The sequence below is a fragment of the Limulus polyphemus genome, unplaced genomic scaffold (assembly GCF_000517525.1).
Source record: "Limulus polyphemus unplaced genomic scaffold, Limulus_polyphemus-2.1.2 Scaffold3761, whole genome shotgun sequence".
In the NCBI taxonomy this organism is placed as follows: Eukaryota; Metazoa; Arthropoda; class Merostomata; order Xiphosura; family Limulidae; genus Limulus; species Limulus polyphemus.
The window spans coordinates 67,833-83,033 of record NW_013669371.1 but is presented as its reverse complement, the minus strand read 5'-3'; the positions used below and the strand labels follow the sequence as shown (position 1 = coordinate 83,033).

At 33.4% G+C, this 15,201-nt stretch overlaps 1 protein-coding gene and 1 long non-coding RNA gene across 4 annotated transcripts in view; one reads left to right on the top strand and one right to left on the bottom strand.

The window, feature by feature from the left end:
• Positions 1 to 15,201, top strand: part of LOC106469995 — a 25,388-nt gene that overhangs the window by 1,548 nt on the left and 8,639 nt on the right. The window contains exon 2 of the long non-coding RNA XR_001291465.1: positions 3,788 to 3,796. This is a non-coding gene — a long non-coding RNA (uncharacterized LOC106469995). The remainder of the gene's footprint in view (positions 1 to 3,787; positions 3,797 to 15,201) is intronic.
• The window catches only part of LOC106469994 (pyrroline-5-carboxylate reductase 3-like), a 28,360-nt gene continuing 18,542 nt past the window's right edge, over positions 5,384 to 15,201 (bottom strand). For all 3 annotated transcript variants that reach the window (XM_022398556.1, XM_013930514.2, XM_022398555.1), the window contains exons 5-7: positions 14,424 to 14,636; positions 11,419 to 11,511; positions 5,384 to 7,230 (exon numbers count right to left, since the gene is read on the bottom strand). In XM_022398556.1, the coding sequence (XP_022254264.1) occupies positions 7,030 to 7,230; positions 11,419 to 11,511; positions 14,424 to 14,636 (507 nt within the window). In that variant the 3' untranslated portion in view covers positions 5,384 to 7,029. The remainder of the gene's footprint in view (positions 7,231 to 11,418; positions 11,512 to 14,423; positions 14,637 to 15,201) is intronic.

Sequence of the window (15,201 nt, the reverse complement as noted above, 5' to 3'; positions counted from 1 at the left end):
AAAATACTACTGTTCCTAGTTGGTTCCCAGATGAATTGGAGAAGAAAACCATACTGAATTATTTTTAAAAACCCATTTCCCTCATGGTTCGACTCAATATGCCTGAAATTAAAACCTCCCATAATTATGATCTCATTAACAACTGAATTATCTCACTATAGAGTTTCTCAATAATTTCATCAGATAGTCTGTAACAGGTTCCAACTAAAAGCCTTTTCTCCTTATAACCCCTAACAGAAAACCAAATGCATTCAACTTCTTTGCTATTTGCCATGTTATCAAGTTTTAGATTAAAAAAAGCCACTCCTCCTCCTGTTTTAAATTCTTTATCCCTATTGAATAACATACAACTGTATTTCAAAGAAATTTTTGTCATCAAAAATTGTCTACATTTCACCAAGTTTCAGCCATTTTCATTACATTAAAATCCCTTGTTCCCACTAGTGCTCCAAAGTCTTCTATTTTATTTCTTATATTTTTAGAATTACAATAATTATAGTTTAGCTTACCCTTGAAGCTAATTATATACATTATTCCTACACTATACTTTCCTTTATTCTGTGCATCTTATTTTTTCTTTAGATAGTTTATTCTGGCCTTCGTCACTGTCTAGTCCTAGTTTAAAGCTGCCCTTACAGTTATTACCTCTTGCAAACAAACCAGCCCCTGCCCTATTTAAACATAAACCATTCGTTCCAAAGAGCTCCCTTTTCCCACAGAATTGATCCCACAAGCCCACCCTGCTCATCCTTACATATGACATAGTTTCACATTTTTTCTTTATGATCTACTTCTGAAAAAAGTAAGTTATAATGGCCCTTTTCTCTAAGTTATTTTATCAATCATTTGTACTTGTTAATTAGTTTCTATGACCTACCCTTCCCTATATCAATAGCCCCCATGTGTATTACCACTAGTTCTACTAGTAGGGCTTCACTGTTTCACTTGTTCTGTCATTTTAACAATTTCTGCTTTGAACTGATGTATTGTGTTGCTTTCTGTTAAATTTATTACATTTGTATCTAACTAAAAACAATGTAAATTTTTTCAAAAGATACCAGTGTCTAATTTCATAATTTTGAAGTCAGGATACCTTTAATTGCATTACGTAAAATAAAGCTGCATTATGTGAGGGTAGAAATGAATACCTTGCCTAGTAAAATGTTTATATAATAACTTTAATATACTTTTGTTATATATTTTTATTTTGAGCACAATTCTGTTACTTAGATTTATTAAGTAAGCAGTGATCATGCTTATTAAAGTGAATACAGCTTTGATGGGTTTCATCCATTTGCTATACATTAAGCTATAGTCGATTAAAAATTCATTTAACCAATACGTTACAAACTTAATGAATGCTTACGTGTGGAAGGTCTTACCATATCCCTTAGTCAATATAATGCTGCATCCAAAGACCGAACAGCAAGGCATTGTGATTGCAATTACTTAAGAAAAACAGTAATATATTGGTTTAATACAGCCAAGTGAATTGTGTATTGGATGTAGTAAGATCACTGTTGTTAGTCTTCTGGTGTCTTCATCACCTGCCATAAGCTGATAGTGGAGTGTGCTATTCACATTATAGAGATCGGTGTTTCAGACAGTGCATTGTTCCAAAAAGTGCATAAAGATGCAATTAATAAACAACTTTGTAAAACAGAAACGCTAAGTGTAATTCTCATGTGATACTGTATAATTTACTGATTTAAAGCTAAAAACTAAGACCACTTGTATAAAGTATTTTAGATTTGCTGTTCTACACAAGCACCATTAGAAAAAATATAAATATAAATTTTATTAAATGTTGCTTGTGTAGAACAGCAAATCTAAAATACTTTATACAAGTGGTCTTAGTTTTTAGCTTTAAATCAGTAAATTATTAATTTCTTTCAATAGATAGAATTCTAAAAAAATTATGCAACAAAATTGCATGTTGTTCTTTTGGAACACAAAATTTGACATTGAACTTGGAAGTAGTTCTGATCTAGCTACAACATAACATGCTCATCTAATTTAAAATAGCTTACAAAAGATGGTGTAATATCTTCATTCCTTGTGTTACGAGGACATTCCACTTCCAACAGTGTTATCACCAGTGATTCTGTCAGGTGTGTTTTCACTCCATTGCCTTTTTCATATTTTTCTATCCCCACACTTTCATACATTCAACTATACAACAAAGCTAGAGGTCTTAATATTATTGCATTTGTTAGCCTTTTTACTAGCTTATGCATGTCCTTGCACAAGGTTAACTTCACTGTTTCACCAGTTACTAGAAGTCAACCTGTAGGACCTGATTTTTAGCCAAATTTGACTAGTTGGTCCAGCATCAGTTCTTAAGTATAGTATATAATTAGGTATTTTTCAAATAACACATTATTACATATAGTTAACAATGTCAAAGATTTTCAAGTAGCATAGTGCACACCAGAGTGTAAACATGTTTTATGAACAGAAACAGCTAGTACCCAGTAAAAAACCTTTAATTCCTCAATGGTTCACCTAGTGGCTTTACCAAGAGGTAGACTGGTCTTGTAATCTGTACGGTGTCTATCTCTTGATAAAGCTGTAAGGTGAAACATTGAGGAATTAAAGAATTTTCACTGAGTACTGGCTGTTTCTCTTCATAAAACGATGTCAAATCTTTCTGATCTATTATGACCTGTCTCACTTTGTAGACTAATAAAAATTAATCATACCAATTTACCAGTTTCTTTTTTGCCCTCATAATTTTGCTTCTTTTTTAGTTCTTCTCTCAGTCTATACATCCCATATTTTGCTATTTTTTCTTGTTGTAAAGTTCAATGAAAATGACTGTAGCAAAGTAGAGTCCTAAACTGATCCACTTTAAAGTTGGAGCCATTTAAAGCATTGTTCTAAATCTACATCATTACTACAAAAAAGGAAGTTAAACTTCCAGTGAAAACAGGGGCAATGGTCATGGCACAACAAACATGTAAAATAATCAGACCAGAAGTTATTTGTAATAATTCTTCTTCTAATGGCTGAGGCATAGCAGAACCAAACACTCCAGCTTGTAATGAGAAGTTGATGGTTGAAAGAACTCTCCTGGATGTAAATAATAAATATTTCATACATGACTTTACCAAGGAAAACTTAAATTAGCTCGTATATAGCAAAATGTAGTTATGCCATAAGTGCTGATAAAACTGGATTCAATCAAGGTGACATATACAGCTGAACAATTCTTGTCCCAAGAGAGAACAAATTCCAAAGTTAAGTAGGTGCTCTAAGGAAAGGCGATCCAAGACAAAGGTCAACCATCATGATCATCTTTGGAAGTATGTTGATGAGAGAATGGCCACATTGGTAACTCCTGAGAATAACTTGTCAGTGGAAATTCAACTTCCTGAGGAGCCTGGAGTTCCTGTCAAAACTATTTCCAACCACCTACCCACGAAGAACTGTGCCAGTGACAACAAGGTATGAGATGCCATCCCATCCACATACTATGGGCCTCAGAAGAGAAAATCACCAAAAAGATTTTGTGAATAAACAACTTAGTGTGGTTATTTATCATTTCTTTTATTAGGATCGTTCAAAGGGACTTCACAATTCAGGAAGGGGACAGTGCTGTATGCTATATTTTTAATGTGTAATTTGTATGTTACCTAAAGGGCACTTTATCTTAAAATAATCCTAGAATGCCTAGAAGATTCTAAGTTGATGTTAAGTTGTCAAAGCTAGATTATAAATACAAGGTAGACATGAAGTGTGCAATTATTTCAAGATAGAAAGTTGAATCAATCAGTGTTTCCATGAGATATGTTATGTATTAGGGCAAACTTATATCCTTTTCTTAGTACATTTTCTTTAGTTTCTGTTTAATGATTGATTGCTCAAGTTTATCACTGTGTGTTTATGTGTCTGTAGAGTTAGGGTATTTCTTCCCTTTAGAATCAATGATTGATTTTAGTTTTTTGAATGAATTTCTTTAATACATAAATGTGTATTTGTATGAAGTTTTAATAGCTGTGAATTTCTTGATATGGTTTATGTTGTTTGTTGTATTATCTACCTTCTTCTGATATAGATTGCTAATATTATTTCATGTCTTGTATTTATTTATATGGCGATATTTGATCCAATCATGGATCATGATTTTATTAAGTTCCTGCCTTCAACAACACATCGTGTTGATAGGTAATTTAACCATAAGTCCTTCAGGAATTAACTTACATTGTTTACAATTACAGAAGAAGGAACAATTTAGGACCATAACAGACACACACGACTTTGTAATAGATCTACCACAATAGCCCATTATGCCAAAGAAGAAGATCTTACACTATGTTGGAATAATAAGATATGAACCACCCTTGATAAAAAGAAAGATAAAAGAAGCCTTCTACATCCATCTAAGTAAATCTAATTGATAATACACTCAACCAAACAACAGAGAAATCAGCAAAACATAGATATCCATCTTAAAACTTTCATATAAGTTAGTTGATCAAAATTTCTAATGGGAAAGACTACTGAAGAGTGAATAGCACACTATCATCTCTATCAAGGAAACTCCGGTTTGAATCCTAGCTACTACCACCACCACAGAAACAGTCCTTCTTAGGACTTCACTGAATACAACAGCAGGTTTTGATTACAACCCAAAATGTAGGAAAAGATATTAGTAATTAGTAGTTAAAGTATAAATGCAAAATAAAATTAATTGTAACTAATGGATAATTGGATTTTGGTTTGTTTATGAGCATACATACACAATGGACTATCTGTGCTGTGTCCATTATTAACAAATTATTAAGTAATGAATAATTAGATTTAGGTGATCATACAAGTTACTAGCCATGACAACAAAGTAATCTGTATTTGAATGAGATTAAAACAAAACAAACTTATCTTGGAAATGAAACTCCTTTTTTGTCTTATACACTTATAATACTACATTTAACCTTTGTAATACCCTCCCACTTAACCCTGAGGTTCAAATACTCGGTACATGGTTAGTATAGAACAATATCTTTTGTATACAACAACGTAAACAGTAAAACAATATGACAATGTGTATTTTTGACAAAATCGAAAAGATATAACAGCCCTCTACATAACACAAATTTAAGTTGCAGTAAAAATAATTAACCAATGTTTTGTTAAAAACTCATTTTCCTGCATTCCAACGTTTTTATCATCCAAAATTATTTCATCCAGTCAACATATGATTAACAATATAAAGAATACAAGACACCAAAATGAAATAATTACAAATTCTCATTTATTAATTTCAGTTTTATATATCTTCATATGATCCATATACACAATTTTTAATTTTAAACACTTCTTTTGATAAAAAGAAAGTTTAAGCTATTATATTTTTAACAAAATATAAACAAAATAAAGTAGTATAGGAGTGAAAAGAACAAAAAATATAAAAAGTTTTAATAAAAATTACTTTTGAACAAATAAACCTTATCACAATAGAGGTCTGCAAGAATTATACACAAACACATTTTTTATTTCATTGAAATCTCTTGTAGTTCAAAGTTCATAATTTATAATGACCTTTAAACCTTGCTCATTTTGGAATAACTGGAAGAAGTATATACTGACACTAGAATTTCCCTGGAAAACAGTTTGTAGATTATTGGTTAAACTTGTGTGATAGACTACAGCATATTAGATACATTTACAGCCAAATTCATGAATCAATGTACTATAAGTCTGTTTTGTGAAACTGCATACTCCTATTTAGGATGGCACATTAAGTTACCTACATTATTTACTGACTTAATTTTTAGTTCTCTTCTAAGTAAATAGGTTACTTTGATCAGAAGTTATTGAGAAACCATGTACTGAAGTAGTAAAGTTAGCTGAATTATTATTATAATACACTATAATTATTTGGAGTATTCTATGTCTAACTGAAATTGAAATTCTTACTCAAAGGAAGGTGTCACTGACAAACAATAAAATCCTCAAAATGACAAACTATTTCTTGCATACAGTTATAAGCTGGTTTTGTCTTGCTGTGCTGATTGGTCCATGTTTGTGTTAGATTCTATTCTGGTTGAGCAGTAAGTTGAATGCATGATGGTTTGTTTTTAATAATCAGGATATTTTTGTGATAAGTCTTAATAAAATACAACCGACGTACCTGGAACTTTCATTTTAAATGCACAGCTCTCCAGTGAAGTTTAGTGATAAATGAAGTCCATTAATCAATGGTTAAGTCAACACTTTTTTAACACAGGAGCAAAATGAATCAAATATTAATGTAAATAAGGATGCTGGAATGCACAATTCAAGTATGTAAAGAAGTAAAACTTAAATCCAATTATTGTTAAAAGAAATAATAAATAGCTTTCATCGTTTTTCCACTTATAATTATTTATAACTGTAATAATGATGTTTTAGATGAAATACATATTTTTTTTTTTCAATATAAAATTCAATAAGGACTATATTTTTCTTGGTTTTGTGGAAGTATATATAAATCAAGCAGTTCTTCAAAGTTAACACTTACTTTTTCCTAATCATTTTCCAATTAACACTTAACTCGTAGATGTCTTTCTTTGAAGTCTGATTTATTTTTCTATCTTGCAATTTAAAAATGGATATAAATGTGATAGAAAACAGTTACATAGACAAGTTCTTTCACTGGCTACTTTCAGCCAAGTAATACAGTTTGTATTTGTTCTAATTTATCCTATAATTTAGAAAAAACATATTAATACCCGCCTAGGAATATATATATACCTTAATTACTTATAGAAAATAATCAGAATAATATCAGATATAGAAAGGAAAAATATTTAATTTATTACAAAATTTTCTTTTGATAATTCTATATGCTTATCCCATGATCATGCATGACTACTTTTATAAATCATTTTTGAATAATAATTTAACATTATTTTAGAGTAAGTTAAGATCCCAAGTTGATACTTCTGACATAAAAATGTTATCCTTCTAAGTGTAAAGAGTTTCACACACACACATAAGCTACGTTAATCCAGTTTGCAGAATAACATTAGGTGATTTCATAATAATTTAGTTTTCATTATTACTACATGCATTTCCCAGCTCCTTAGCTCTCAAGGTAGCTGCCTCAACAGCTCGAAGCAAACCTGTTCTTAAGCCTGCTTCTTCCAAAGCACAGACACCATAAATGGTAGTGCCACCTGGTGAACAAACTTCATCTCGCAAAACAGTAGGATGTCGACCAGTTTCTAGTACCATTTTTGCCCCACCCTATAAATGTTCAAATACACTCAAGTTTCAAGATATCAAAAGAAATATATTAAAATTTATATTATATAAATAATACCTAACACCAAAGCCTATAACTGAGATACTTAAAGTTAATAAAAAACACACTACAAATAACACAATTAAACTACTACTCTTCTGACTGTGATAAAAGTTTAATATACTTCAAATTATGTAGCATAAACACGACCTTATATCTCTCATATTGCACCGTTGTCAAAAGTTATATGCGACCTAATTGAAAATAAATCTAGTTTTCAATATGTAAAGGTAAATACAAAAATATCTAGCATGAATGTTACTAACACAAAAACAAAGTTATCATTTTCCTAAACTGAAAATGTATTTCCAAACATACTTACCTCCGCTGACACTAATAGCTATTTCTCGATCTTCATCTTTGCCATCTAACATTGTGTTTGCTTGCTCCAGTCTTTATATACCCCCACTCGACTGCCCTCGGCAATATCTAATTTGCAAAACTTGTGCTGGCACTCACACACCCTCTATGCAGGTACTGTATATAAGCCTTGTATGCAGACAATAAAATCACTTTTTGGCGACTTACCTCATTTCGATGGGGATGAAGGGAGGGAGAGTGTCAACAGAGGTAAGTATGTTTGGAAATACATTTTCATTTTAGGAAAATGATAACTTCCAAAACATACAAACCTCCGCTGACACTAATAGCTAGAATCCCACAATGAGAAGGTGGAGGGGCCGGTGAGGATAGAGATCATACAGAAAGCATCTGCAGAGAACAAATATGTACCACGAGAAATGGTATCAAAGTGGGGAACACCGCATTACATCCAGAATAGGTGTGCTCTTCACCCAGACCTATAGAAAATTGAAAAGGGTGGAATATAATACAAGTATAAGGGTCCAGCCCTGACCAAACAGCCGTGGTTCCACAACTCGGGTTGGATTTAAAGGGTCATAGTACCCACATCCCACATTGGTGGCCAGGGCAGTTGGACCGCAGATATATCTTTGTGATAGGATCCCTACCAGTAACCATAGAATGATACATTTCGAACCACCAGATTTATGAAAGAAAGAAAGCAACACCAAGGTGGACAATCCTTCTGATCAACCTGAAGAAGGTCAAAAGGCAACATCCCAGGTCTGGATTGATGGGATCATATGCCATACTTCACCAAAGTCCAGAACTCATCCAGTCTGGATTCACAAACAGTTGTCTTTACCCCCCACCAAGTGGGCAAGGAGAATTCTGCTTACCCATGGAATTATGGAGAGGGTGTGGAACACTGTCCCACCAAGGACCTGACATTGTACATAAGAGGTTTTATGAGTAGGCTCCCACATAGATTGTTCCTGCTTCTACCGACATCTGGTAAAAAACTTCCAGGGACCGAGGTAGGAGGGTCCCCAACTTTGCCCTCTTCTCCGAGAATGGAGGAAACTCAACACTCCGAAGGAAAATCCTCTGTTCACCACCCCTGTGATTGGGAATTGAGTGCGGTAAGGACTCCCGAGCTCCACTAGTAGAAGTAAGGGGGGAACATAAGCATTGGGGGGTCCTGAGGAACAGTACCCCCGGAGACAGTGCAACAGGTGAACCATGTTCCCTAAATTTTAAAAGCAAACTGATCTCGACTGATTCAGCTCTAAGATCAGCAGGGACTGGCAAAATCCCTTTTAGTTTTACTCATGATAGTCCATGAGTAGCAATCCATTACAAATATTGTAATAAAATATCACCATCCAGAATGGTCTTACGAAATACCTCATCTCGACAGAGCCCATTGCAATCAGAAACCGATATAAAGGTTGCTAGTGTGGAATTTAAATACAAGCATATCTGAGTGGACAACACTTGCCACAGAGTGGGATCTAAAAGAAATCAATAGGGACCCTAGAAGAGAAAAGAACAATAACTGTAAGTCAGATAACACATTACTCACCTCCCTATTAAAATCTAGCAGAGGTAGTCAACACAGCCACAGTGGTAAGATGAAATCCCATCGAAAAGGAAACTGCCAGATCATGAAGGTAATGAGATATGAACGTGTCGGGAGAAGTCCAAATACTGGCCTGCAATATATTTTCTAGAGAACAGTTCATCTGGTCAGCCAAAGACATCAATAGGTGTTGAATCTGGTGAGAGGTGACGTGGATCATATTGTGATTGTTAACAGATAAGCCATTAGGCAATATGGATCAACTTCCGAAGCCATCTGGTTAAAGTAACAGTTGATAAATCCATGGACACTTTAGGATCCCAATGAATAAAAAGTCTGTTCCTAGAGCCTCGAATCGATTCTGTATGAGCCACATAACATCTGAGCGCCCTGATGGGACATAACAAGCGATCCGGATCTGATCTACTATAAAGATGAGAAATGCCATGCAATTGAATAGAAGAAAAAGATTTGTTTCCTTCTCTGGCATCGAGAGTTTTTGAAATAAATGATCGGTCGGGAGAGAGCAAAACATAGGTAGAATGATAGAGAATCCACTGAACATGAATGGCAAATAAATCAGAACGACGGTGTCCGTAAGCTAACAGCAATAAAAAATAAACTGTGTTGGAAAGGATAAGCATTGTATGCAGTCAATAAATCACTTTTTATTGACTAACGTTTTGTGATTTACATTTTCTTAGTTTTTGCTTTCTAATAATTGGGAATTCTTAGTTTTGTTATCCAGAGATATATTTTGTTGAATTTGTTTTTTTGTTTTTTCTTACAAATATATTGAAAAAAAAAAGGATATGAATCCCCATGGGGCACTCTCCATGGAAGCTGTCCGTGATTCGGAGTGAGATGGAGTCCTTCATGCGGCCCTGGAGTATCTCTCCAGGAGATGCTAATTTTAATTTTCATTCTGAAATAGGATATTCTGACTCCCTGTTCCCTGCTCCTTCTTCCACTATAGATTCCTCTCCTGAGGACTCATCTGATCAGCCACCTTCTGCATAATTGGGACTTTAGGGTTTTCTTACATGCTTTATCATGTCATCCCCTCGAATCCATGGCTTCCTGTTCAGTATATCAATACAGTACCTACATAGAGGACGTGTGAGGGCCCGCATAAAGTTTTGCAAATTAGATATTGGGTATATAAAGACTGGAGCAAGCAAACACAATGTTAGATGGCAAAGATTAAGACTGAGAAATAGCTATTAGTGTCAGCAAAGGTATGTATGTTTTGGAACTACTGATTATGGCAACAGTAACAGTATTAAGTTGATATTAATTTATGCAAGTTGCAAAGAAACTTTATAAAAACAATTAATACAGAATAACTGTAAAATTTGTCAAAATAAAATAAAAAGTACAACTTTACATATACTTACCTAGGTAAAGAAAAAATACTAAACTTTTGCAAAGTGTTTCTTAAAAATAACCAGAGAAGTAACCTCTGACTAAAATTTTTCAAAATAGAATAAAACACAACTTTGCACCTATCTACACAAAACTTTCCAAGCAAAGTAACACTAAACTTTGTGTCTTACTGTGTTGATTTCATGTTCAGTTTTGTTTTTTTGTTTTGGAATTTCACTCAAAGCTACATGAGGGCTATCTGCAGTAGCCATCCCTAATTTAGCAGTGAAAGACTAGAGGGAAGGCAGCTAGTCATCACCGCCAACTCTTAGACTACTCTTTTACCAACAAATAGTGGGATTGACCATCATAATATAATGGCCTCACAGCTGAAAGGGCAAGCATGTTTGGTGGGACATGATTCGAATCGATGACCCTCAGATTACAAGTCAAGCACCCTAACCATCTGGCCATGCCGAGCCCATTCACGTTCAGTATGTTGCCCTTTACCAGATTTTTTTTCTTTTGATTATTTGACAAGGAATATTCACATCACAGAATTGAATCTTTTTCTTTTCTTACCAGATGTACTGTAAACTTAAATTTATCATACAAGCTGATCAAAATGATTAAGTACAAGCTGTTAAATGTCAAACTCAGGCAACAGACAGGACAAATTTGATGATATACAAGTATTAAATCTCAATACTTCAAACAACAATTGTACAAAAAAATAGTGCTTAATATAAGTAGATGGCAAGACTTCAGTTGTGGTTGTTCTTGGAACCCTGAAAATATATTCTAATTAAAATGTTTTATATATGAGTTTTGAGTAAAAACGAAAAATTTTGAGATTTCTTACAATTTTTTTTTAACTTACCAGAACAGTTTGAGCAGCAAATTTAACAGCTAATGAACGTGGAAGACCCATCTTAACTGCTCCATCAGCCATAGCCTGTATAATTGTATAGACCTGAAGTATGCATAAATAAAAACAAAGTTAAAAAAGACAAGATAGTTCCCAAATAATAGCTTAATACATGTTCTACTCTCTACTCTAAACTGACCATTTAAGTATGGTAAAAACAACAAGACTTTGCAATGAATATTGGCAGACAAACAAACTGTGACCAAACTGTACACAGCAATTTGATTCCAAAATTATTGGGTCAACTTCGAGAGAGAGAAAGAGAGACTGTACTATTAAGCCTTAAGCAACACCAGTTCAAAAGTTCAAAGCTTTGGGCAGCAGTGTCCACTGAAATATTTTATTTACAGTACAGAAGTCAGTTGAGCAGCTGAATAACCAGAAACTTGGTTTTCAAAGTTAACAGCATTGTATGAATAGCAAGCCCCCACTAAATGAATTTGTTGTTTGTTAATCATTGTGGGCACAAAAAACATATGATTACAAATACAAAGCATTTTTCTTTTGTTTGTTGTTAAGTGCAAAGCTACACAATGGGCTATCTGTGCTATGCCCATCACAAGTATCAAAACCCAGTTTTTAACACTGTGAGCCCTCAGACTTACTGCTGGGGGGAAAAGTAAAGTTATTCCATTACCTTTCATCAGGAAAGAGAGATGTCTGTACCACATTTGTTAATCTTAAAGTAAAATATCTTGAAATATACAATACTAATCTAATTTTTTGTCCAAATCCATGCTTAACTGAAGTTAATCTATATACTACTAAGACTATGAGATTGTTTGTTTGCTTGTCTGTAATTAAATACAGCAAAAATGGCACACAATATGAGAATATAAATATGAATAGAATATGAGAAATGAGAATAGAAACAGAATAAAACAAGTTTCGTTAAAATTGGGCCATGGGTTACCGAGTTAGCTCAGTAACCCGGGTCACTTTTGTAAAAATTTCTAGCATGAGTAATTTTACATCATACTACCATTCGTGCTCTTTATGAAACTTCTTCGTTCAAATCTATTTCCCTGTCAATGTTCCCATCTTCATTAAAAGGCTTAAGATGACAAAAACAAGATCTTGAAGAATTTCTCAATAATGTGCCTTGGTTATGGTAGGTAAGGAAATGAGAAAATTTTTCTCAGTCAAATTCTTCATAACCTCTGAATAGTGGGTGACCCAATGGGTCATGGGTGGTCTAGTTTATAATAATTTTTATATTTTCTTTTTTGATTGAAAGAGCATGCACATGAGAACTTATATCTAAAAAACTTGATGAATATGAAAATAATTATTCCATTCTCTAAATTTTAAAAGTAAAATTATTTTGAGAGAAAGAAGGACTTCAACATGGCAAGAATCAGCTAATCTACTATATAAAAGTTGTCCTCCACTGTATGTAAGGCAATAGAGCAGCACACAGAAACAAAACACCAACATGAAAACAAAGATGTACGTTGCATTTAATGGAAGACTCATAATACTAAAAGGCTAAAATTCAAGACACTTGTGTAAACAGATAACTAAAATACTCAACCCAGCAATGTCTTTAAGTATACAATTTAAAAACTTTATTCTGAAACTGTCAACGATCTAAAAACCGGCAGTTTACATGTTTTGATGTACAAATCACTTGAAACTGAGATAGCTAGAAATATATAAATACAAAGTAAGGTTGGTTTGGTTTGTTTTGAATTTCACTCAAAATTACATGAGGGCTATCTGCACTAGCCGTCCCTAATATAGCAGCGATAGACTAGAGGGAAGACAGCTAGGCATCACAATCCACTACCAACTCTTGGACTACTCTTTTACCAATGAATAGTGGGATTGACTGTCACATTATAACACCCCCACAGCTGAAAGGGCTAGCATGTTTGGTGACAGGGAATTGAATCCATGACCCACAGATTAAAAGTCGAGCACCCTAACCACCAGGCTATGCCAGGCCTCTACAAAGTAGGGATAGCCATCTTTGTTATCCAATAGTCTTTTACGGGTTTCTTTTTTAATTCACCATACAGTAACCAAAATTAATTTCCCCGAAAGGGGCTGAAGACCACCTGGAGGGGTCTCCTGTTTTAACCACTGATGCCACTATACAGTAGTTTTGTCTGTCAGTCAGTCAGCACACTAAAATTACATCACATAAGGGACACTTAACATTGCAATTTCTACTGTCGTGACGTCAGTAAAACGTGCATGCCATGAATCACAAGAAGAATTATGCACTCTGTAGGCTACAACACAGTATGACATATGAACTTGAAAAGCTAGAAATAAAAATATTTGTTACTCTTAATTTTGGTTTTATTTACTCTTGAAACAAAACACTTTTGGAGACCCTGCAAGTACATCTAGTTTAGGTTTGTGAAACTACACCTAATTTATCATTTGATATTATACAAGGGGCCAACTGTTTAATGATCATATATATAATCAGATGTATATAATATTTACGGGTTTTTTTAATTGTTTTTAAATCAGCATACAATAACCAAAGTAAATTTAGGTGAGTAAATAATGTTACAACATTGCCCCTAATTCATTATTTGATGCACAGTGGACCAACTATTTAATGATTATATATGTTATAGTTTTCTTTTTTTTCACCAAAGATAAAATTAAAAGAAAAATCTGTAACATAGAGACCTAATGCATTCCTTAATTGGCTTTACCCTTTGTTATAGACTGAAGTTTTGTGTATTCAAGGCAAAAAAAAAAAAAAAAGACATGAGAAAAACATTGCTTTATAAACCTTAAGACTTAATAAAAAAAATGATATTTTGCATATGAAAGCATTGTAATGTTTACTGCTAATCTGCCAAAGTTTGTTAACATTCGCTTACTGATTTAAAGGTTATAGCATGAAAACTATAACAAGCACAAAATGGTTACGAGGTTAGTCCCATGGACCAAGCCCATGCTGAAAGAGTTAAAGAAAAAAAAAGTTTTCTTACATATGCTGGACCACTTCCACTCAGGCCTGTTACAGTATCAATGAGATTTTCTGGAACAATTTCACACATTGCAACCGACCCAATCAAGTTGCTAACCACTGTTGCATCCTCTTCAGTAGCGTATGTTCCTCGGGCATACCCACAGACACCTACTTGAACCAATGATGGAGTATTTGGCATGGAACGAATTACACGTGTTTTTTCTGGCAGTAACTAGAAAAATAAAAATGCATCAAAAAATTAAATTAGTCAAACACTTCTTTAATAGAATACAGATATTAAACTGAGGGTATTAAGTAAAATTTATATATTTACACAAAAAAGTAATATCCTTTATTGTTTGTTTTTGTATTTTCTTATAGTTTCATGTTCCATTAGACAAGCAATGAAAACCACTAAAATGAACTATTCACTTATCATTGATTTTTTTGGGTCCAATGACAGGACAAAATTATTAAAAGTTCTTCAGTATTTTAGTTAGATAGTAGAAGAATATTTCGAATAATTTTCTAACTGAGTAACATATAAAAACAAAGGAAAAAAAGGAAAAGATGCTATTTAAAAGTAACATCTAATGTTCAGTGTTAATTAATCTAATCAAAAACACCTTAGGTGCAATAAAAAGTTGTGGCCTAAAAAAAAGGATTGAGTGTGCGACTTAAAGGAATGAAATCAAAATTGGCAGACAAACAGGTAGCTACACTTATAGCATTGATAAGAATTTTACAGCAAATATTCATTCATTAGTTAGCCAGGCTGAGTTATTTTGTTCAACTCT